At 41.7% G+C, this 26133-nt stretch overlaps 1 protein-coding gene across 5 annotated transcripts in view; it reads right to left on the bottom strand.

Annotated features, from left to right (window-relative positions):
• Positions 1 to 26133, bottom strand: part of LOC127003447 (little elongation complex subunit 2-like) — a 134987-nt gene that overhangs the window by 63912 nt on the left and 44942 nt on the right. For all 5 annotated transcript variants that reach the window (XR_007757078.1, XM_050870184.1, XM_050870168.1 and 2 more), the window contains 4 exons: positions 25814 to 25945; positions 24651 to 24782; positions 24027 to 24159; positions 213 to 368 (listed from right to left, as the gene is read on the bottom strand). Coding sequence is in view for 4 of the 5 variants with exons in the window: in XM_050870184.1 (XP_050726141.1) it covers positions 213 to 368; positions 24027 to 24159; positions 24651 to 24782; positions 25814 to 25945 (553 nt within the window). In the remaining variant the exon portion in view is untranslated. The remainder of the gene's footprint in view (positions 1 to 212; positions 369 to 24026; positions 24160 to 24650; positions 24783 to 25813; positions 25946 to 26133) is intronic.

Below are 26133 nucleotides of genomic sequence, written 5' to 3'. Positions count from 1 at the left end.
ATCAATGATGAGAACTAGAATACCACAGGAAATAGTGCTAATCCAACAGAATTCTCAATTCAGCATAAATAAAATGGAGAATACAATAATAAAATGTGAGAGGTAGAGAACATTTACAATTAAATTATGAAAATTACTAATGAACTACACAGGAGATGCAACAATTAATGGTGCAGTATCTTATTACATGATATGTAATATTAAGATCTTACCTTTTTCTACATATGATTTCACCTCCACAGGAATATCCCATTCTTTATAAAAGTTTGGGCCATGATTGTCAGCAAGAACCTTCATAGCACTGGTTGATATTACAATATTTGCCTGATGATGCCGAGCCAGATATTCTGCATTACGGTCAGCACTCACTGAAAGATACAGTTGTCATTACCCTTTGTAATCATCAATAAAATCTGATGTCTATCAAATGCAGCAGAAATGCCAAATTAACTTTCAAAGGCAAAAAAAGAAGTAGTCCTGAAATATTCTATTACTTCACAAAAAAGAACTGGGGAGTAAAGAAATGAAACTGATGCAGCCCTGTAATTTGGGCAGACTTTTGGGGGGCTAGAGGGCATCATAGGTTCGAAGTGGGGGAGAAGGGTGGTGAGCATGTGTAGTGCGGCGACGGCCTGATGAGTGAGCCTCCCATAACCCATTCAGCGAAAGGGATGCCTCTTTGGCCAACTCGGTAAGGAGTGGCTCTCCCGTCATGCTGGTCGCGGGTTCAATCCCAGGCAGCCGGGGAATACCCTCTCCTTGTTGTGATTAATTTCTCGTGTGTTCTGATACACGCAGAGGACGTGTGGGACCGAGAGAGTAATAGAAAAAGAGAATAGAAAATCTCTTCATTAAACATGTGCAAGTGGGGGAAATCTTTTGAAAAATAAAGACTTTAGGGTCATTTTCAGGCCGACAATGGGGAGGCTATATGGCTGTAGTATTAATCTCCCCCATTTCCGTTCCCTTCCTTTCCCTTTCCCTTGGCTGTGAATTGCAGTTTTAAAAAGCGTCCCTAGGGGGTTGGGACTGATTAACACTACCTCAAGAGAGAGTGGATGGGGTCGAAAAAGTGTTGACTTCGCAGGGTCCGAGGCAGCACATCTTCAGCTTCCCCTTCGTATATTTCATGAATAAATAATGTTCTGTATGTTATTATAGAAGGAAGTATATTGAAAAGTATCAGAATATTTTTATGACTGATATTGCATCACACACTTTGCTCAAGTTAATATATTTCTTTTAGTTTGTAAAGGCTCTGATGTTTCCATTTGATTGTAAACATACAGATTCCTGAAAATTCCTTTATAACTGTCCCCAAGAATGGCAAAAGACGGCAGATTGATGACTAAATGTGGCATTATTATGGCAATACTTAACATATATCATAAAAAAGGGCATTTCTTGGTGGCCACCTTGATTTAAGACAAAAATGCCATAAATGACACGACCTGGCAACCCTTATGTGGCTGCCTAGGTGTGTGTGACCAGTCATGGATACCAACCTGTCTCATAAATTAACTTACCCGCATTACTTGTTATTTACCTGTAGATCTACTACTCTATTGTTTTGTTTTATGATATATAATGTATATGAATACAATGGTGTTGAAAAATGCATTATTTATTTCGTTTTCTGTAATTATTGGTTTGAAAGTGCTGCCAACATCATTATGACATGCAGATTGGTCTTGTCTGGCTCGTATATTTGTCGCGGGGACGAGAAGGGGATGGGGCGGCTTCTACATACCCAAGACCCGTGTATGGGGATGGGGAAGGAAAGGGAATGGGGAGGACTAATACTACAGCCAATAGTCGCCCTAGCCCCCCAGAAATTAAGGCCCTGTAATGTAACCAGGTAAATAATTAGAATTCATGGTGGATGAAAAGATTTTGGGAGGACTTGGGACAGTGTTTAGTACGTATATATACGCAAGCTCTTTTGAGGGCTTATACACCTTTTAATTTTGTTTGTGTATGTAATATTGTTCATTGACAGTAAAGAGGAATAATTTGACAAGTCTTCGTATATTTAAATGGATGTTAAAGGGCCTTTCTGTACATTTGTCTGCATTCCAACAAAAATCATTATACAAGAAGGTAAGTTACTTTCTTCTAGGTAATTACTCCTTGATTCTATAATCAGTAAGGCATGTGGAATTGTAAATCATGGTTCAGAGTAATCAGAAATGAAAACTTATCGTCGGAAGCTTCATAGTGTTATGTTGAACTTTGAGAATTACGGTTGTAGTACACACGGCCTTGAAGCGAGTGGTGTTGCCTGATGCGCATCCAACCATTTTCTTGTACCTACAATTCCTGTTTACTTTTTTGTGATGTAAAGAAGTATTTACTCAGTACTCACGCTTTAGGGTTGTGAGAAGTGTTATAATGGAAAGAATATAGGCTCTAAAAAAATTTAAGATAAATTTCCCTTTCCTGGTATGACATCGTTAGCTCTGAGACAGAGAAAAATAAGAGGACAAACACTCAAGGGTTCCATTTCTCACATATAAATGATATATATATATATATAGATAGATAGATAGATAGATAGATAGATAGATATAGATATAGATATATAGATAGATAGATAGATAGATATAAAGATATATAAATATATTTTTTCTTTTTACATTTTAAGGAGCAAATAAAATAAAAAAACGAAAAAAGTGCAACCTGGCATGACAAAAGTTGACACTGTACGGGTTAAAAATCTTTGGAAGTGAAAGAAGAATTCTTTTGTTAGGAGATATGAATGCAAAAGTTGGAAACAGGGAGATTGGTGGTGTGTTTGGGAAATGGGGTGTGGATGGAGTGAATGAAAATGGACAATACCTTGTGGATGTTTGTGCTGAGAGGGGTCTGTTCTTGGCAAACACCTTCTTCCAGCACAAACTAATTCACAGGTATACATGGGCAAGGGGTGACATGAGGAGTGTAATAAATTATATAGCTGTGGAAACAAGGTTGTGGCAGGATGTAGTGGATGCAAAGGTTGTGAGAGGAATGTATGTGGATCTGATCACTTCACGGTAGTAGCCAAAATTAGGATGAAGGCGAAATGGGAATTTAGAGGGAATGGGAAGAAGGAAAAGGGTAGGAAGGAACTAGCAAGTGAGAAATTGCATGACAGTGGCCACAGGGAGATGTATAGGAGGAAAGTGGAGGAAATACTTGGAAGAGCAAGAGTACAGATAGAACACAGTGAAGGAGTGAAGGAGGTTTATGAGGTGTTTATTAAGAGTTCAGTGGTCAGGGCAATTGAGGAAGTAGGTCGTGTGGAAAAGGAAAGAAAGGGAGTGCGTGGTGGACGGATGAGATAAAAGAGGCAGTTGAGGAGAAAAGAAGGAACTAGAAGAAAATGTTACAGAGAAATGTGATGGAGGAGGTGAGAGGGAGATGGGTGAGAAAGTACAGGGAGAGTAAGATGTTGGTAAAGAGATTGGTTAGGGAAAGTCAAGAGAGGATTGAAAGTAAAGAGAGGATGAGGATTTTGGTAGAAAAATTTCAGCAAAATACCAGAAGAACAAAAAGCTTTTCTGGGAAGAAGTTAAAAGAGAAATGAGGGAGAAAAGAATGACATTTGTAGCATGAAGAGGAAAGATGGGGTGCTTGTGATAGGGAATGAGGAGATAAGGGAGGTGTGGAAGCAGCACTTTGAAACTGTAATGAATGAGAGTGTGAGAGGGAGAGCAGAAGTGACGTGTAGGAATAATGATCAATGTAGGGCGGCCAGATCCACAGGGGAGGGTGGAGAGAGATGAGACAGAGGAGGCAATGAAGAAGTTGAAAGTAGGAAAGGCCCCTGGAGCTGATGGCATAACAGCAGAAATGTTGAAGTATGGAGATGTAGTGGAATGGATATTATGGATATGTAACCTAGCATGGGAACAGAGTGAGGTGCCAGAGGACTGGAGAAAGGCTATTGCTTTGCCGCTGTACAAAGGGAAAGGGAGTAGAGGTGATTGTAATAGTTACAGGGGAATAAGTCTACTCAGTGTGGCAGGAAAAGTGTATGGAAGAGTTTTAAATGAGAGGATGAGTAAAATCACTGAGAAGAGTGTAGGCGATGAACACGGGGGTTTTAGGAAAAGGAGGGGTTGTGTAGACCAAATATTTGCACTCAAAATGTTAGTTGAAAAATACATAGAAAAGGATAGGAAGCTGTTTGCTGCTTTCATGGACCAGGAGAAGGCATATGACAGGGTTAACAGGAAGGGGCTGTAGGATGTTCTAAGGATATTTGTTGTGGGTGGGCGTTTGCTGGAGGGAATCCGGTCCTTCTATAAGGATGTGAGTGCTTCTGTACGCATGAAAGGCGAGTTGAGTGAGAGTTTTGGTGTTGGTGTGGGTGTGAGACGGGGTGTGTGTGATGTCACCATGGCTTTTTAATGTGTACATGGATGGTTGTATGAGAGAAATGAAAGCCAATGTGGGGGAGCTTGGTCCAAGGCTGAAAGTGAGAGGTGCAGAGGAGTCATTGGTTGCAGCCCTATTTGCAGATGATACAGTGTTGTTGGCAGAGAATGAGGGGATGCTGCAGAGGATAGTGGATGAGTTTGACAGGGTGTGTAAGAGGAGAAAGCTGAGAATGAATGCAAGAAAGAGTAAGGTTATGGTATTTGAGAGGCCGTCCGTGAAAACAGGTCATTGATTTTGCAAAGCTGGACAGAGTTACAGCTCAGAGGGTACAACGAAGTGTAGGATAAGGTTAGAGGAGGAGAGAATGAAGGAGGTGACTGAGTTTAAATATTTAGGGACTTTTATGCAAGCAAGGCAGTATAGAAGGTGAGGTGAGGGAAAGGGCAGTGAAGGGCAGACAGGTGGTGGGTGCACTGGAGAGTTATAGAAGGAAGAAGTGTGAGCATGAAGGTACAGAGGGGAATAAGGAATAGTATTATCCTGCCAACTCTGTCATGTGCATCAGAGACGTGGACATGGAACGCAGCACACCAATCGAGAATACGTGCAGTGGAAATGAGTTACATAATAGGTGCATGTGGTGTGTCAGGATGGGATGGAGAAAGTCATGATAGCATGTATGAGTGGTTTGGTATGGGTGTGATAGCGAAAGGAGTGGAGTGTGGAGTGGGTGAAGCATGGTGCATTGAGATGGTTTGGACACGTGATGAGAACGGGGATGAATGAATTCGTGAAGGGGGTGTCAGGGGAAGACCACTTGTAAAGTGGATCAATAGGGTGAGTGAGTACTGGAGCGAGAGAGTTGGAAGTAGCAGGATTGAATGTGCTGAGAGGGAGTGCCAGAACAGGGAGAGATGGAGACACTTCTGCCGCGGCCAACCCCTGGAGGGAAGTTCCCATGAGGAAGCAGGGCGTCGGAGATATAGATAAATAGATAGATGTTGGGGTTTACAATCAGGAATGGGCAACTTTCAATAACTGACCCATTGCCAGTATCAACACTCAGGGCTGTGTGGGGTCTCATAACTAAAGTGAATTCCTTACACCTCTGCAAGATGTGAGGCAAGAGAGTGTCACATGATACTGAAAATAGATATGCAGCTAAAAATTACACCTTAAATTGATGTGCTTTACTCTTAAAAGGAGGCAGCGGTTGTTACTTAGGAGGTGACATTTATTCTTTTCAGATTCTCATAAATTTGGGTAAGTACACATCTTTCTATTTTAAGGATAAGATCCCCAAGTTTCATTGAGATACGATTAATATTTAGTGACAAGAAAAATATAATGAATGCCAAAAGTGTCAATAAATGTCTGGAGACAACAGATACAAATAGCTTTTTTTTTATCATGGCAGATTTTAGTTATGACATTTCAAATACAAAAAATAAGATAAGAAATTTTGGTGCCATTTTTTCTTTCTTTTTGTTAGAAAAAAATCTACTGGTCTCTGGTTTTAGCTTTTTAAAAACATCTCAATGAAAATTTTTCCCTTTCTTTCTTCTTTCCAATGATACCTTTATATCAACAGTCAATTAAAAAACAACAGAGATATTTCACTCCAAATGTCAATAACTTAAGTTTTGAGATATGAGCAGTTTCATGTTGGAGTGTCTATCATGATGTTTTTAGGCTTAATAAAGCATAATTTTACACATTTTGGGGTAAGAATGACAAACGAAGGCAAACAAGTGTATATTACATATATAATATTCAGGCCTGTGTGGCACCTGGTCCCCTCTTATGGGGCTGGCGAGGAAGCAGTATCTGATGGTTGTGCACATGGTTGGGTCTCTTTATCATGGCTCTCCATTTTACTCTTGTTTATTATCTTCATTCTTTCTCTCTGCCTCATCTTCAACTTCGATTGAAGAGAGAGAAAGACGTTCAGCAGCTGAACAAAGTGTCCACGCTCCATCCTCTCAAAGCGTTTGCGGAGACACTGAGTGTTTCACTCACCACCCAGAGCTGCTCAACAACAAGCTAGACGAAGTCATCACCACCATCAAATCCACCAGCGCTGACGTTGTGGCCATCACAGAGGCGTGGCAGATAGTACCCGAGCTCTTTAACATCACTGATTTCCAGCTCTTCCATCGTCTGAGAAGAGGTAAACGAGGCGGTGGGTTAGCGCTCATTGCCACACCCACCTCAACCCCTGCCTACTCCCTGTTGAGACACCTGAGGGTGGAAACCCTCTGGGTCAGGCTCACCCCTCCCACCCCGACTCGCTCCTCGGTACTAATCTGTCTGGTCTACTACCTCCCCGCGCCGCCTCCGCCACCTTGCTGATCAACCACATCATCGAAGAAATGGACCAGCAGCGCACTCTTCCCTCTGCAAAAGTAGTTGTTTGCGGTGACTTCAATCAACTCCACACCAGTGATATTGAGGACCAGCTACATCTCACACAAGTAGTAAATTTCCCCACACACGGCACAAACACACTGGATTTAATCCTCACTGACCTCACCTCCCACTACCTTCCCCTAAGCCCTCCCTCCCATGGGACGCAGCACACCTGTCAGTTCTTTGGACACCTGCACCTACCACACCCAACAAAACCCCTGCCAGCCACCAAGACCTACAGGCCTGTTACGGACTCAGCCATCCGCGCGTTCGGCCAATGGATAACACGCCACCGCTGGGTTGAAGTCCTTACAGTGGATGACGTGCACCCAAACTGGAGCAACTACACCAGCACAATTACCGCAGCTTACCACCACTTCTTCCCGCTAAAATCAAGACGAGTGCACCCTTCAGACACCCCGTGGATTACACCCAGAATAAAACGTCTCATTGAACAGAGAAATGACGCCTTCCACACCAACCCTACACTCTACAAGCCCCTCCGCAACAAAGTTATCCGGGAAATCAAACGAGCCAAGGCCACATACTACCCCCAAAAGATCCACAGCCTTAAGCAAGCTCACAGTGTGAAATGGTTCTCAAAATTAAGGCCTTGTGGCCTCAACAACAGCGCCCCTCCATCCCGGGCGTATCTCACCTCCCGCCACCTGAAGCAGCCGAGGCCATCAATCTCCACTTCGGCCATCTGTCAGTCCTCCCAGCCTGGACCTGACCTCACTCCCAGCTTACCTGCCTGCCCCATCACCACTCCCACGGTTGAGGCCTATGAGGTCGCCAGGTCACTAAGCCAACTTAAAACAAAGCGGTCCACCACGCCCACTGATCTCCCCATCAAACTGTACCAGGAGTTTGCCCCCGAGCTGGCCACCCCCCTCGCCTCTATTTTTAACGCTTCCTTCCGTCAAAGTCAGTGTCCTGCTGACTGGAAAACAGCATATGTCACTCCGATTCCCAAGACCACCACCCCTCAATCACTGAGTGACTTGAGGCCTATTTCTATCACCCCCATTCCCAGCCTCCTGTGTGAAGCCTTCATTTTCAAGTGGACTTACACTCATCTTGCTCCCCTCATAGACCCACAACAGTACGGCAATATCAAGTCAACCTCCACCACACACTGCCTAATTAATCTCCTGGACTTTGCCTACAGAAATCTTGAAAAACGCAAAACATCAGTTTCTCTCGCTTTTATTGATTTCCGAAAGGCTTTTGACCTAGTTCACCACACCACAGTCATCAACAAAGCAATAAACCTAGGGCTTCACCCTAACCTGGTCTCCTGGCTGGCTGATTTCCTGCACCAGCGTAAACAGGTGGTGAGATTTCAGGGAGTGGCCTCCCCTCCTCTACACCTTACTTGCGGGGTACCTCAGGGGTCCAAAATGGGCCCTTTGTGCTTCCTTATCCTAATTAATGACGCCCTGACCCACACACCCCACCGCTGGAAGTACGTGGACGACACCACAGTGGGAGTAACAGTTGACAACAGCAACCCAGATTATTCCCACCCCCAGGAAACACTACACAACCTACACACATGGACAACACAAAACATGGTCACCATCAACGACACCAAAACTACACTCCTACACATCAACACCTCCTCTGCCCCTGTTGCCCCCCCTGTGGTGTCCATCAACGACACTCCCCTCCGGGTAGTTACATCAGCAAAACTACTTGGAGTCACCCTGGACAACAAACTCACATGGAAGGAGCACGTCTCCCAGCTCACCAGATCTGCCACCTACAAACTGTACCTGCTGAGGAGACTCAAAACGCTGGGGGCCCCTGAGTGTGCGCTGGCGAGCGTGTACTCCTCGTTCATCCTCCCCAAACTGACATACGCGTCCCCAGCGTGGTCTTCCTCCATCAACATCACGCAACGCCGCCAACTTGAACGCGTCCAGAAGCGAGCCTGCAAAATCATCCTGGGCCCTCACTACACCAGCTATCAGGACGCCCTCGACTCCCTCCATCTCACCAGCCTACAACACCGTCACGAGACCCTACTACACCGGTTCGCAACCAAGCTTCTCAACCAGCCCAGACACAGACACATCCTCCCACCCGCAGTGAACCGCCCTCAGCACTCAGTGCGACACCACAACATTATTGCCCCGATACGGGCACGGACTGACCGCTATAAGAACAGCGCAGTGCCCGTGATGGTCAAATATATCAACAATGCACATTAAGAGCAGCACAATTTGTATGTTTTGTAAATATTTTTCATTAGGACTTATTGTTGTTGTTATTATGATTGTTATTATGATTATTATTATTATTATTATGATTACTATTATTATTATCATTATTATTATCGTGATTATTATGATTATTATTATTATTATCTTTACTATGATTATTGCTATTATTGTTATTTCTATTTTCCTTTTTATTTTCGATCATACTACTTTGTTCATTTGTCTCATTCATTTCATTTCATCTTCCATTGATGTATATTTTCAGCTCTAGGGCTGCCTGGTACTTCATGAAATAAACCGTTTATTATTATTTATTATTATTATTATTAAAAATATTGACATATGGTGGTCCATATTATAAAATACAGTAAAAACTCAAAGATCCGGCCATCAAACATCTGGATTTTGTGAAGACCCGTACCCTTTCCTGGCATTGGTTTCCACTTTGTTTTTTTAACATACCAATTCAATTAAGGTGTAGCCCGGCGGGCCCAAGTGATTAAGGTACGGCCTGGCCACGCGCTCAGGTGAACAAGCACGGGAAGCAGCGATATAGGTGCAGCCCGGCCACGCACCCGGGTTAACAAGCGTGGGGAGCACACTTGTGACCGAGCAGCGACCAAGATAGGTTGTGTCAAGTGTCTACCTTGTCCCGACTCTTGAGCCATGACTCTGAAGCGTAAACATTCAGTGCTCAGTATTAGTGAAAAGCTTGAACTGCTTGAAAAATTGGAAAAATGTGCACCAGTGTCTTGGTTAAGTGAGGAATACAGTGTTGCACAGCAAACAATTAGCGGTGTCAAGAGAAACAAGGCCAAGATTTGTGCTTTTGCTGCCAAGGTCAGTGCAAATGGAAGTGCAAGTGAGAGTCCAACAATAAAGCGGAAGATTGTGACGAATGGACATCATGTAAGGTTAGAGGAGGCAGTTATAAAGCGGTACAGTACTGTCTCCAAGTTTGAGATAAATAGGTCGACGTTGCAGGTCGCAAACGTTGAAATCGCAAACTTTGAACTATTATCCTTATGGGGAAAATCGAAAACCGTCAACATCTCATCTGAAATGCCGGGCCGAAAGCCGGTGATAGAGAGAGCCGGAACCCCCACCCCCACGCAGCCTAGCGCGTTCCATGGAAGAGCCGGAGACACGCCGGTCCAAGCTCTCGGCGCAAGTGACGAGAGGGCTCGACCACCACCGTGAAATGCGAGCCGCAGCACACCGGGCTGTTGGCCCCACACCGCATGAGTGTGTCCCGCCTGCGACCGGCGCTGCGTGAACCCTGCGGTGGATCCCTGCCGCTACCCCACCGCGCCGGCTTTAGCGCGGACGGCGGAGGGGGACCGGGAGCGAACGGAGAGCACCACACCAGGGCTTTGGGGGCCCAAATGACATGGGGTTAGAAGTGTGGGTGGGACCAAGGATGAGAGACATATAAAGGATAGCTCACTAAGCATTTGTTTTTCCCACAATGCAATGCACTCGTGATGTCACATGTAAACAGAGACGTCACTGGAGACCCATACGTGTGGCCGCGACACCACTGGATTGAAGTTTCAGAGAACACCACACTTTATAATATGATGTGTAAATCCTTGAATAAAACCAAGATTCAAATGAGACTTGCTGGCAAGGGTCTCCAGCACGCGTCACCGCCATGACGTCATGGCTGAGTTGATGACGTTTCACTGAACTATCCTTAGTTGTGTAGGACCGCGGGGGTGAGGTGAACAATGGCAGAGGGTGGCAGAATACAGTGTTGTGGTGGTGACGCTGCAGTGCGCCCTGACGTCACAAACCCCTCTGCCCCATTAACTAGAGCGGAAACCACCACTTTCTCACGCGCACCACCCGCAAAGTACGGGTCATATCGCAATTTCAGTTTTCAATAAAAATTAAATTTTTTGGGTCCCTATCGCAAACTTGGTGAATTGCAAACTTGATACTCGCAATCCTGTAGACAGTACTGTATCACCAACAAATGTCCAGTGGTGTTGTTGTGGGGGTATTGAGCTGAAGATGGCAGCCAAACGCCTTGCATATCAGATGAACGTGACTGGGTTTAAGGCTTCAGATGGGTGGTTGTATTGCTTCAGGCAGCTAGTGCACCAGTTGAAGCAATTGAGCCATTCCGGAAATTGCTGAGTAAAATTTATTGATGACGAACGATTACTCCTCAGTCAAGTTTATAAAATGGATGAAACTGGACTGTGTTGGCGTTCGTTACCAGAAAACACACAGGCTTCTATTACTGTGTCACACGGAAAGGGATGAAAGATCAACAAAGCAAAAATTTCAGTGTTGTGGTGAAGTGTATAAGTGAGCATAAGGAAGTAACTAAGTGTGAGCAGTGAAGTACAAAGTGCAGAGAAGCACCAAGGAGAGGACTTAAGAAGCGATACAAAGCAGAACAGGTCAAAAGAAGAGGAAGTTATAAGCGTAAAGTAAACAATGGCGCGACATCGAGGAACCAACCCAGAAAACACTGATGAGGAGAGGTAGAATTATTATGCCATTGTTCTTTACTACAAGTTCATTATTACTGCACCTTACTGACGGGCTTCATCACTGTCGAGTGTTGCTATTTACTCTGATAACAAATGTACTGAGGTCATCGATGAACTAACATAGATAATGCCTCGTGGCTCGATCATCCACTAGTAAGTACCTGACAGAGTAACAAAGCAAACTGCTGCCCACGTGACGAAGGCAACGAAGGCAGTAAGGACCCCAGAAGCCATGGAGGTGGCTGTGGGACAAAGAATATCACAGCCAGCGCCCTGCAGCCATAAGGAGGGGAGCACGATAATTTTTAATGATAATATAATTTTAGTAAAATTCGGATCTTTCAAAGATATGGATAGGGCTTTACCCCCAATTAGACCAGATCTTTGAGCTTGTACTGTACTAACAGAAAAAAAAAAAAAAAAAGTTCAAAATCCTTCAGTTATGAGCAACAACAAAACACGTGGTGTGGCGTTTCTTTCTTTTTTATATTTGTCTTTGTTATTCTTATTTGATCTTTTCTTTAAATTCCTCCATGCCCTATTTCTGTTTTGTTTTGCAGTTTCACACCTCCATCCAAACCATGTTTTCTCTCCTTTAGTTTTTACTATATATCTCTATTCCTCTGTTGTAAATATTCATAAAAAGGTTATATTTCTTTTGAATGTTAGTACTCCTCTTCATATCACTCCAGTCTGCCCCAGCGAAGAAAGTCTTGTCCAATGTAATCTGTCTTTGCGTAGTTTTTCCTTTTTTCCATATATGCCTCATCCCGATATTCATATCCTTCCTTAGTTTTCATCTCCAATAGTTCATGGTCGCTCTTTCTCAGGGGGCGCTCATGACTGAGTTCTTCATCTAACTCAACATTTTTTGTGAAAATTAGGTGTAGTCTCGATGGTTGGTCATCCCCTCTCAGCCTTGTTTCTCCTTTAACCCACTGCGTCAGCAGGTTATCTGTTGCCAGCTTCAATAGTTTACTTAACCAGGTATTTTCTCCACCCTCCATTGCAAAGTCTTCCCAATTCACCTCTTTGCAATTGAAATCTCCTGTTAATATTACCTTTCTACTATTTTTTATTTCATCTGTCAGTGCCCGTACTGTTTCTTCCAGCATAGCACTGTATCTTACTTCATTCCACCTTTTGGTTTCAAGGGGGACATAGCTGTTATTATGTTAGTCTTCTCTCCACTGTTTACCAGTATCTGCACAGCCATCACCTCCACACTGTCCTGTCCATATCTCACTTCCGTCACTTTCAAGTTGTGTTTCGTCATTATCATCACTCCTCCTCCCATTCCTTCTTTCCTATCTTTCCTCCAAATGTTGTACTTGCTTTTTCCGTCCAGCACGAGTTCCAATTCCTTTCCAAATTTTGTTTCAACTATACACATAATGTCTGGACCACCTTCCCTTAAATAATCAATTAGTTCAATTTTCTTTGATACAAGACCATCTATGTTAATGTACGCAATATTTAAACCTTTTCTCCCTTTCTTTTGCCTCCTATCAACACCATTACTCCCTCTCTTAGCCTCTTATCCATAAGGATAAGTGTGTGTGTGTGTGTGTGTGTGTGTGTGTGTGTTCATATAATCTAGTGAGGAAGGAGAAAGGGAGGAAGAAAGTGATAGAGTGAGAAATAAGGCTAAAGATAAGAGGGTGTGAGAAAGGAGGAAACAAGGGAAATAACTGGAGAAAATGGGATGGGAAAAGAAGAGAGGTAGGGAGGGTCAGGTAAAGGTGAGGAAAAAGGGAGAGAGAAAAGATGCGTGGGAGGGAAAGAGATTAAAAGAGGAAAAACTGGGAGGGAGGGTAAAGGAAAAGAGGAAAGAAATGAAAAGGAAGGAGAAAAATATGGGGACGGAGAGGGAGAAGAAAGAAAGGAAGTGGGGGAAGAGTGAACCAGGGAAAGACTAACGGTGCAATAGGCCGCGACGGAAAAATAAAAAAATAGGTAGGTGACGTAGGTGCTTATTTAGGTGTGTTCCGACTTACGTTGATTTATATTGTTTTCTTTTTTTAGGCTAGAAAATGCTTATTTTACCGCAAAAATATTTGAAATAATGAATATATAAAAATACCTATAAACCGCAAAATCCCGTGATATAGCAAAAAATCCGTGATACGACACAATTTAAAAATCCGCAATACAGTGAAACCACGATAAGTGAACCGCGATATGGCGAGGGATTACTGTACCTACCGTATTTTGCAGCGTATAATGTACACCTTTTTCATTTAAAAAATGCCAGAAAGTTACCCCTGCGCGGTATACGCCGAAGGTACAATTTTTTTTCTGCTGCCTTTTGCCGCCGTAATTTTGAAGTTTGCATAGGGTTTTATGAGTCAGCGTGACTACTAGGCTGCCACACAACTTCTCCGTGTCATTCTCATATGAGTGTAGCTCACTTCCTTTATATCACAACCAGGTAAATACAGGGAAGGGGAAAGGGAGGAGGAGAGAGACAGAGTGAGTGATAAAAAAATACAAACAGAGGATGTAAGAAGGGAGAACAAGGAAAAGGAGTGGAGGAAACAGGGAGAGATAGAGAGGATGAAAACAAGAAAAAAAGAGAATGGTGTGGCGAAGGAGGGGCAATAGGGAGAGTCAGGTCAGGGCTTCGGTCAGGACATAACCTGACTCTCCCTTCTGCCCCTCCCTCCCCACACCCTTCTCATTTCCCCTTCTGTGTGTGTGTGTGTGTGTGTGTATTTACCTGGTTGTAGTTTTACAGGGCCTGGGCTTTATGCTCGTGTGGTCCCATCTCCGTTTCTGCATTTATCCAACTTTTCCTTAAAGCTTTCCACACTCTTCGCCTATACTACATCCTCACTTAGTCTGTTCCAAACCTCTATATTTCTTTGCGGGAAGCTATATTTCTTTATCTCTCTCAAGCATCTTCCCTTCCTCAATGTTTTTACTATGTCCTCTTATGTTCCTGGTGGTAATTCCTTCTTTTAGTAGTAATTCCTCGTTATTTACTTTTTCCATTTTGCTCAATAATTTATATATTTGTATTAGGTCTCCCCTTTCTCTTCTTTGCTCTAGTGTTGGTAAGTCCATTTCCTTTAGTCTTTCCTCATATGTCAATCCCTCCAGCTCTGGAACCATTTTTGTTGCCATCCTTTGTATTCTTTCTAGTTTCTTTATGTGTTTCTTCTTATGGGGAGACCACACTGCCTCTGCATATTCCAACTTTGGTTTGATCATCGTGGTAATTAATTTTTTCATCATATCCTTATCCATGTAGTGGAATGCTATTCCTATATTTTTCACCATGTTATACGTATCACCGAATATCCGATTAACATGACTCTCTGGCTGTTTATTACCTTGCATTATTACTCCCAGGTCTCTCTCTTCGTGTACTTTTTTTAATATTTCACCATCTCCCATTTTATATGTCCATTTTGGTCTTCCTTCACTTTTTCCCATTTCCATAACATGACATTTCTTCACATTGAATTTCATCTCCCATTCCATACTCCATTTCCAAATCTTGTTTCGGTCTTCTTGCAAAATTTCGCAGTCTTTACTGTTTCTTATATGTCTTAGCAGTTTTGCATCATCTGCAAACAGGCTCATATAACTATTTACTCCCTCTGGCATGTCATTAATATATACTAAGAAAAGTATTGGTGCCAATACCAATCCCTGAGGCACTCCACTCTCTACAGTTCTCCATTCTGATTTTATGTCCTTAACCACTGTTCTCATCTCTCTTCCCCTTAGGTAGCTTTCCATCCAGTTCTTCATTTTCCCTTTCAATCCTCCTTTATTTTCTAGTTTCCATAACAGTCTTGTATGTGGAACTTTGTCGAATGCCTTCTTCAGGTCTAGGTAGGCGCAATCAACCCATCCGTCCCTCTCGTGTATTTTATCTCGCTCTTAAGTAAAAGCTCAGTAAGTTTGTCACACATGAGCGCCCTTTTCTGAATCCATACTGTTTACTCGTGATTAAATTATGCTCTTCTAGAAATCTCGTCCACTGTTTCTTTATCACTTTCTCATATATTTTACATATTATACTGGTCAATGATACGGGTCTGTAGTTCAGGGGTTCTTCCTTCCTTCCACTTTTGTATATAGGGACCACTTCGGCCTTCTGCCACTTCTTAGGCATTGTACCAGTTGTTATTGAGCATTTAATGATGTCATATATCGGTCTAACCAACTCATTTCTGCATTCTTTCAATATATACCCTGAAACTCCATCCAGTCCTACAGCTTTCCTCTCTTTCAGCTCCCCCCAACAATTTATATATCTCCTCTTTATTTACTGTAACTTCTTCCATATGAACATTTATCTTCTTTACTTGTGCCTCGTTAAATATTCATTCATTAGTAAAAACCTGCTGGAACTTTTTGTTTAGTAACTCCGCCATGCCTTTAGGATCATCGAAATTATCACATTCCCATCGCTCAGTCTTTCAATTGTTTCTCTTGGTTTAATCTTTCCATTTATGAATCTATAAAATAGTTTAGGTTGTTCCTTGCACTTTTCCACAATATCCTTTTCATATCCCTTTTCTTCTTCCTTCCTTATTTTCACATATTCATTTCTCGCTACCTTAAAATCTTTTTTATTCCTTTGGTTTTTATTTCTTTTTAATCTTTTCCATGCTTTGTCTCTTTTTTTTTCTTTTGCCTTAGCACATTTTGCATTAAAGTTTAAGGGGGTATGTGACACCTGGGGAGGGGGGGGGGGAGGTCAAAATATAGCATTTTGCAAAACTGGGTTAAAAACGTTCTTATACCATGTAGAAATAATCCCCGAGCAATGGTTTCCTCGCAGCGCAAATTCTAAATGTCTGGCGCGGGTTTAAATGGGCCGAGTTAAAGGTCCTTATATTTTTAAATTGATCATATCTTCGTTTGATAAATTTTGTCTTTTTTAATCGCAGAAAATCTAAAATCAATCAGATTTAAGTGAAAAGTTCAAGGAATGTTGACTGTACAAGTAGCTATGGACCTATGACTAGATACTGTTGATAGGGTTAAGGAGATGGGAGTATTAAGAGGAAAAAGTGACAAAAAACACGATTTTACGCGATGTTCGACAAACATAATAAAAGAAATACCATTATGCCTTTCTATATGGGAAACTTTCAGAATATTTTCCATAGGCATACCTAAAGACTATTCACAGCCAAAAAATGAAAGTGCCTGGTTATGTATTAATGGTGCTGCATAATTTTAAGTGTCGCTACACGTATACACACATGTATACGTATAAGTATACATATAAGTATACATACATTGTTCTGGCTCATACAAAATGTAGGCAACATAGATGCCTACTTACCAGCAAAGTTTCATCGCAATAACCCAGATAGTTTAGGTAGATGACCTCAAGTGTCCCGTACCCCCTTAAACCAGTCCTTGTGTCCCTTTTCTTTAGGTCTGTATTCTGGTACAAACTTCGTAACCCCCTGTTTTATACGCCTCCAGGAAAATATACTTTTCTTGCACTTCACTTGTGTGTGTGTGTGTGTGTGTGTGTGTGTGTGCGTGTGTGTGTGTATGTAATTCACCTCTTGGTCTGCTGTGGGTCTCTCTCGAGACAGCCAGCCGTTCCCCTACAGAAGAGCACAGAGCTCATAGTACCAATCTTTGGGTAGGACTGAGACCACACACACACACACGTGTGTGTGTGTGTGTGTGTGTGTGTGTGTGTGTGTGTGTTTTCATATAATCTAATGGGGAAGGAGAAAGGGAGGATGAGAGTGAGAGATAAGGGTATAGATAAGAGGGTGTGAGAGAGGAGAAAACAAGGGAAATGAGTGGAGGAAATGGGACGGGAAAAGGAGAGAGAGAGAGAGAGAGAGAGAGAGAGAGAGAGAGAGAGAGAGAGAGAGAGAGAGAGAGAGAGAGAGAGAGAGAGAGAGAGAGAGAGAGAGAGAGAGAGAGAGAGAGAGAGAGAGAGAGAGAGAGAGAGAGAGAGAGAGAGAGAGAGATATATAAAGGTGAGGAAAGAGGGAGAGAAAAAAGGTGTGAGTGGGAGGGAAAGGGATTAAAAGAGAAAAACTGGGAGGGGGGGGAAAGGAAGAGAAGAAAGAAATGAGAAGGAAGGAGAAAAATATGGGGACGGAAAAGGAGAAGAAAGAAAGGAAGTAGGTAGGAGAGAACCAGGGAAAAGCCTAGCGCCATTTAAACGCACATATTTCTGAGCATTTTAAGGGACACAACTAGGCGAGTTTATTCTGAAAAATGACTTTTCTGTTTTTCTTCAAATTCTGTTAGATCATGGCCAGGGGTAACTCAGGAGGACCATTTAAATGCCTTCCACAAGGTATTTAAACCTCCCGTGCCGAGTTAAAAGGGCTTATATGTGAGCCCGCAGGCCATTTCAAAACTGGCTTTACAAGCAATGCTGTTCTAGGTCTCATAAAAGCTAGAAATATGGGTTTTTTGCAAGGAAAGTTTACTTTTTGTGTCTGGCAGTGCGTTTCAAGTCAGTGGCAGAGACGTAGAGCATAGGTGATGCAGTTACCAACCACCGCTCGTAGAGAGAGAATCGCTTACCCCTTTCTCGCTCCACGTTGGGTTGATATTGAAGTTCTGGGCAGAATGCCCAGGAGCGAGGTAGGACAGAGACTATCAGAACGTGCTAAAGCAGCTAGGGAGCTGCACCTTGTGAGAAGAGCAGGAGCAAGAGAACATGAGGATGTGACCTCACCCACTCCCAGCACCTCAGATACCATACCATATCTCACCAGTCCAGCGACCTCTTCTCAGCCCAAATCACGTCCATAACTACCTCTTTCAGCTTCACCTTCATCTCCAAGGGCGGTATCATCGATGAATGTAGTGCTAAACAGTACACAGCTGTGCAGTCTCTTCAGCAACATGATATGTGGTAAATGCAGTCAGAAGGTGGAGGTTGACCTGACTGACAAGTGGCTGGACTCGGAATGCTCTGTTTGCTGTTCCTGTGAGACTCCCAGGACAGCAGCACCCCAATCGGTGTCGTCTTCAGGAAAACAGTACACTAAGGGTAATTTATACTTGGTGTTGTACATTCTCTGCAACAACTTGGGCTATGCGGGTGTCCAGACACTCACAGGAACCTTGGAGAGACCAGCCATGTATTCCACTGCATTCGAACAGCACGCCCAGTACTTATACAATCAATTGGACATTCACTTCCCCATGAGGATGAAGAGGTGCTATGCGGAGGTGATGGATCACTACAGAAAGATCGGGAAAGAGCCAGATGACAACGGTGTGATCGACATCAACGTGACCTTCGACGGAACGTGGATGACGCGACAGACAAATACACTGGACTACACAGGGTCCGCTTTGTATCCCAGATGACAATCTCAAAGAGTCCAATTTTTTTTTTTTTTTTTTACAACAAAGGAGGCAGTTCAAGGGTAACAAAAAAAGAAAACAATAATAAAAAAAAAGCCCGCTACTCGCTGCTCCTAAAGTAAAACAAAAGAGGTGGCCGAAAGGAAGATCAAATACAGGAGGAGAGGTGTCCTGATACCCTCCTCTTGAAAGAGTTCAAGTCGTAGGCAGGAGGAAATACAGATGAAGGAAGATTGTTCCAGAGTTTACCAGCGTAAGGGATGAAAGAGTGAAGATGCTGGTTAACTCTTGCATAAGGGGTTTGGACAGTATAGGGATGAGCATGAGTAGAAAGTCGAGTGCAGCGGGGCCGCGGGAGGGGAGGAGGCATGCAGTTAGCAAGTTCAGAAGAGCAGTCAGCGTGGAAATATCGATAGAAGATAGAAAGAGAGGCAACACTGCGGCGGAATTTAAGAGGTAGAAGACTGTCAGTATGAGGAGGAGAGCTGATGAGACGAAGAGCCTTAGCCTCCACTCTGTCCAGAAGAGTTGTGTGAGTGGAGCCCCCCCACACATGAGATGCATACTCCATAATGAGGCGGACAAGGCCCCTGTATATGGACAGCAACTGTGCAGGGGAGAAGAACTGGCGGAGACGGTACAGAACGCCCAGCCTCGAGGAAGCTGATTTAGTAAGAGATGAGATATGAAGTTTCCAGTTGAGATTTTGAGTTAAGGATAGACCGAGGATGTTTAGTGTTGAGGAAGGTGATAGCTGGGTGTTGTCAAAGAATAGGGGATAGTTGTTTGGAAGATTGTGTCGAGTGGATAGGTGGAGAAACTGTGTTTTTGAGGCGTTGAAGGACACCAGGTTCTTCTTGCCCCAATCGGAAATAATAGTAAGGTCTGAGGCTAAGCGTTCTGCAGCCTCCAGCCTTGAGTCGTCAAGTTCCTGAAGGGTGGGTCTTCTATTAACCCTAGAACACTAACCTTAGAAAAAGTCACACCACTACTAACCATGGGTACATCATACCCGATTTTGAAAAAAAAAAAAAAAAAAATTAAATGTAAAGTTTTAATGGAATAAAGTTACATGCAGGGACTTCAAACTTTGTATCTTGACTTAACATTAAGAAGAACTGAAAAACGTATTGTTTTGGTATGAAAATCAGGTACTGAAAAATGTTACTAAAATAGGAAAAATGTTCAAAAATTTCAAAAAAAAAAAATCATAAAAAAAATTATCATCCAATGGCTTCCAAACTTCTTGTATGGCCTCCCAGGTCCTGTGATCCACTGCACAGGTGATCACTAAAAAAGTACGTAAACAATAACCTAGGGACATGTACAACACCCTGTATCACCAACCATGGGTATGCCGCACCCGAATGTAGGCCTACAACAAAGGTGAGCAGAGAGAGCGAGACAACGTGACCTTCCCCTACACTGTCAAGCGGGCACATGAAGCTACTGAGGAGGTGGGTACCCTCAGAGCACCGGAACCATACACAATGGCAATGACGTCATTCGCTTCGGTACCTCATACCCATGGTTAGCGTTCTAGGGTTAAAAGAAGTTGAATAATGCAGAGTGAAATCATCGGCGTAGGAATGGATAGGACAGTTCGTTTTGGAAAGAAGATCATCAATGAACAACAGAAAAAGAGTGGGAGATAGGACAGAACCCTGTGGGACACCACTGTTAATAGATTTAGGGGAAGAACAGTGACCGTCTACCACGGCAGAAATAGAACGGTCAGAAAGGAAATTGGAGATAAAGGTACAGAGAGAAGGATAGAAACCGTAGGAGGGTAGTTTAGAAAGCAAAGATTTGTGCCAGACCCTATCAAAAGCTTTTGATATGTCCAGCGCAATAGCAAAAGTTTCACCGAAACGGCTAAGAGAGGATGACCAAGAGTCAGTTAAGAAGGCTAGGAGATCACCAGTAGAACGCCCCTTGCGGAACCCATACTGGCGATCAGATAGAAGGTCAGAAGTGGAAAGGTGCTTTTGAATCTTACGGTTAAGGATTGATTCAAAAGCTTTAGATAGACAAGAAAGTAAAGCTATAGGACGGTAGTTTGAGGGATTGGAGCGGTCACCCTTCTTAGGTACAGGCTGTATGAAGGCATACTTCCAGCAAGAAGGAAAGGTAGATGTTGACAGGCAGAGGCGAAAGAGTTTGACAAGGCAGGGTGACAGCACGGAGGCACAGTTTTTAAGGACAATAGGAGGCACTCCATCAGGTCCATAAGCCTTCTGAGGATTGAGGCCAGAGAGGGCATAGAAAACATCATTTTGAAGAATCCTTATAACAGGCATAAAGGAGTCAGAGTGGGGATGAGTAGGAGGAATATGCCCAGAATCATCCAGAGTGGAGTTTTAGAAAAGTTTGAGAGAAGAGTTCAGCCTTAGAGATAGATGAGACGGCAGTGTTGCCGTCAGGACTGAGGAGTGGAGGGAAAGATGAAGAAGTGAAGTTGGAGGAGATGTTTTTGGCTAGATGCCAGAATTCACGGGAAGAGTTAGAGAAAGTAAGGTTTTGACATTTTCTATTAATGAAAGAATCTTGGTTAGTCGGAGAATAGATTTGGCACGATTTCGGGCAGAAATGTAAAGTTCATAATTAGCATTAGTTTGAAGGCTCTGGTACCTTTTGTGAGCTACCTCTCTATCATTGACAGCACGAGAACAAGCGTGATTAAACCAAGGCTTTTTAGCGTGAGGAGTAGAGAAAGAACGAGGAATGTATGCCTCCATTCCAGAGACAATCACCTCTGTGATGCGCTGAGCACACAGAGGGTCTCTATCCTGGAAGCAATAATCATTCCACGGAATGGAAAAGTACATCCTCAGGTCGTCCTACCGAGCTGAAGCAAAATGCCAGAAGCATCGCCTCTTCGGTGGGTCCAGAGGGTGTACAGGAGCGATAGGACAGGATGCAGAAATAAGATTGTGATCGGAGGAGCCCAACGGAGAGAACAGTTTGACAGAATAAGCAGAAGGGTTTGAGGTAAGGAAGAGGTCTAGAATTTGCTGAAGAGCATTGGCTTTGACGTATCCACCCACATCACTTCTACACAAGAGCGAAAGGATAAGCAGAGAAAGAGGCACCAGACACCAAGGAGCGGGAAGAAGACAACAGCAGAGGATACGGAGCAAGAAACGCACACTGGAAGGAAGAAGGAGACTGACGGTAGGTACATCATACCAGGCTGGAGCTCACTAATTGGTGCTAGAGTCATAACTCCCCCTCACATACTTTGTAAGTTTTTAATGTTAGTAAAAGTAAACGAAACTTTAATCGCGTTTTTCTTGAAACCAAAAATCTTTAACTTCAAATGAGTTACTCAAAAACTTATCAACCAATTTTCAATGTTTTTTTATATAATAAAGAAAACAACGTAAAAAAAAGTGAAGCCAGATTTTCGCTCTAACTCAAAATCCAAATTTTTTATTTGAAAAAATGTTGAGAAAAAAGTGCACGAAAAAAAAAAGCCAAAATTTATTTTTTGTTCTATTTACAAACTCTGGCTCAGCATTGTAGTGCAATATTTCATCTAACTACTGTGTTAAGCAAAACGACGGAGGTTCATTTTCTTCATAGAAATGCTCATTTCAAAATTTGGTAAAAAAAAGACAAAATGGCTTATAACTCAAAAAACACACTTTTGGAGAAGCACCACTCTTATCAAACATGATGTACGTTCTAAATTCTATCATGTATCATAATTTCATTGTGATTAAGTAAGAAATAACCGAGACATTTATATTTCGCTGTTTTTCGATAGTTTTCGCACTGAATATTTTTTTCCAAAATGGTTGTCTTAAAGTTTGGGGTGCGCGGTATACACTGGAGCGAGTTATATGTTGCAAAATACTTTACTTTCAAGTAGAAATAGATGTTGATTAATTTCTGTCAATCATATTATGTTTTGATATAGTTATTTTTACAATGAAAAACAAAAATGCGTTTACAATAAACACTTTCGTCATCCACAGATATCTGTTTTTTCAAACATGTATCACAGAAAACATCAGCTGACCGGGCTGCTGCACAGCAGAAACACTTTAATATATGCATAAAACACTTGAAATATATGCATAAAAGAATTCAGTGTCTTGCCTATATTTGTATGTTAACAGCATCTAAATACCTTTACAACTAATTTAGTAGTGAATAAATGAAAACATTTGAGCAAAAACTTGAGATCGATCAGAAAAATTATGAAAATTGACATATGCCACTCAGTTTTGGTAGCGACGATATATTTGCAAATGTACAGTCAAACCTCATAACTCTCAACACTCCAAAACTCAAATAACTTGGAATCTAAACACTTTTATTGAGATTTTTTTGCTTCATAACTCAAATTTTTATAGAAACTCGAACACAGGCAGCAATGCCTGTACCATATCGAACCTTTCTTGTATGTTTTCACTGGATGAAAAACTCACTTGTAAACTATGAACATTTTCTTATAATTCATATTTAAAAATAACAATTCTAGTGAATTTGTGACATAATCAAAATACTAATTATTTAGAAAATGAGTGTTACACTAATGCTCAAATTCAAAGAAACCAGAACATGTTCACGTGATACCTGTTCTGGAACTCAGCGTGCATCGCTTTGTTTACTTTACAGTTCATTTCATCCCTGAGTACCTTACTTTGTGTTTTCTCTCTTGTTTTTGGTGATTTTGTTTTATTAACATCCCTGTGGCCAAAAAGTGTGTTGAAGTTAATAAGCCAAAGAGAAAGATTGAAGGAGCCATTTATATATACATTTTTTTTTATTTACTGTTTTTACCTATTGTTATTATTTTTCATTGATTATGCATTAATTAGGGAATTTACTTGTGTTTTTCTAGCTTAAATTATGAGCTTTGGGAGTTGATATGGCTATTTTGGGAGGTCTGAGAATGGATGAATGCACTTTCCATTATTTCTTATGGGAAAATTTGAGTTCTTTGAGTTCTGAGGTTTGACTGTGTATATAGATCAATGGCAACCACGGTGATGTAGACAAAATATTTAAGTACAAATGAATACTTAGACGGTGCTAAAGTCTTACTTCAAGACTCACTTATTGGCCTGAAACCTGGATATTTTCTTGATATTTTTGAGCTAGCAAATTAGAGAAAGAGCCAAAAAACCTCCCTTTACTGATAAGTCACCTTCTACTTACTGCACAGGTGTTACCATACAATGCACCAACCTACCTGGAGTGTTGATTAGTATGTTCTTGTCTGGCAACACATTTTGTGCCATATGGTCCTTCTTTGATATGCTGTCATCAACATTCAGTGTGTGCAGCTTTAATTTGTGTGGAATAACAAATTGAGGCAAAGTTCCCTGGAAAAGAAAATATCAATATCTAAGTGAAGAACAAACAATGATGCCTAGATCACTGAGTAGTTAACACACTGAAAGTCTTTCTCTTTAAATTTCACAATGGTAAAGGAAAAATATTAAGAACCTGTTGTGCCAACTGTCATCAATGATACAGAATATTTTCACGGAAATACAACTCAAATCAACCATAAGCCATTAATAACCATAAAGCCATAAACATTCCCCCTAAAGGCAAGAACAAACATCGCAGAAGCAAAAAGTAAACTAATGCTCAATAAATAGTTCTATATTCCATAGCTCTTGGTTATTGATCACCGGACTAAAATCAACATAATACATATTTTTCTGATATTCGTAATGATTGCTTGCATCTAATTCATGAACTACACAGGAAGATAAAAAGTCTGAACAGTAACAGACCATATCCTCAACAACTACATTTTCTTTTTATCATAAAAAAATAGCTATCTAAAAGTAGAATGTAATCTTACCAAACTTAAAACATGACCAAGGTGAGAAAAAGATAAATTAGTGAGATGTTTTTCTTGATCTTGGGGGCAAATGGGCACCTGCTGCTCACAGACATATTGCTCTTCATATTTGGTGGCTCTCTTGGAGCGATGCTGGAAAGACCAGATATATTTTTTACTATTGGGTAAGCATATGAACAAATAATTCCTTAAAGAATTAATGTATGCATTGAAAAATCTATCCCATGATTTGAAAGGTGATCTAGGCCTCTCAATAAATATACATAAGCCTTTCTTACTACAGGAGCCATGAATATTAGCATAGAGTACAAGAAAAAAATAAATAAATAAATAAAATGGTATGCACAACAAAGCCAGAAGTCTTTGTAGGTTTGGGCTCTAACTATTATTTAGCCACTGAAAATAAAAGTTAGCAATTCTTCGGTATTTTCAAAAGAAAAAAATAATCTGTAGGGGCAGTGGCTGAGTGGTTAGGGTGCAAGCGCAGCATACAGGAGGACCTGGGTTCATGTCACGCCCACCACCACAAGCTGGGATATTTCAGTCATTGCTGAAAGGCCAAAGACTACCTACATGCTGTACTGAAGACCACCTATCAACCCAGACTCTAGATTCTAACCTAAAAAGAGGTTCAAAGATGTGCTTCAAGGGGGCAGCATGAGCCAAGCAAGGTAGCACCACTATAAACATTTGCCTGTGCCATAACGGGGTGGGACTAACCACCAGGTCCCACCAAGAAACCCTACCAGTGCTATAGGAGAAAAAAAAAAAAAAAAAAAAAAAAATCTAACAATAATGAAATAAACCCAAAATTTGTACAGATATAAAAAGTATATTACTTTATAAATATTTGATGTACTAAGCATTATATTTGCAGCTTCCACCCTCCTCATAATTGACCTAGAATGTAGCAACATCAACTCGCATTAAAATGTTGAGATGGTTCTTGAAGCTTTATTCTCTAATCAACAGTGTTCTGGTTTCCAGTTTCCTTGCCAACCTATCCACAAAAATGCTAAATAGCCATCCAAGGCAATACTTAACCTTATCTTACTTGAAACTAAATGTGAAACCAGTTACCAATATATTCATAGTCGCCTTTCATACTTACTCTAGAAGCTCCATGGTTATGGAAGAATAACAGCGAGAAGGGGCACAAATACCTGAACATAGTTACGAATGAAACTGGTGATGACTTCTGGGACAGTGTTGTATGTCTGAAGTTCAAGTTCGGCAACCTGATATGAAAACTCCATGAAGTTCTTCTGTTCTTCATAAACCCGATGCTGGAGCCTCTGTTAAAATTGGTAAACTAAGTAAAAAAAAAAAGACGAAAAGCATACAACCAAAATCCATACATGATATTATTGAGAATATGACTTTGATGAGTGTTGTGATTAGAGTTACAGCTTTATCAATAACTTGTGTAGCTTGTCACACCCATCTATCATTTTCAAGTCTGCTAATCTGAAAAAACTTTTTA

Source organism: Eriocheir sinensis, chromosome 3, assembly GCF_024679095.1.
Source record: "Eriocheir sinensis breed Jianghai 21 chromosome 3, ASM2467909v1, whole genome shotgun sequence".
In the NCBI taxonomy this organism is placed as follows: Eukaryota; Metazoa; Arthropoda; class Malacostraca; order Decapoda; family Varunidae; genus Eriocheir; species Eriocheir sinensis.
Note: the sequence above shows the minus strand (reverse complement) of the source record. Positions and strands in the feature narration are given on the sequence as shown.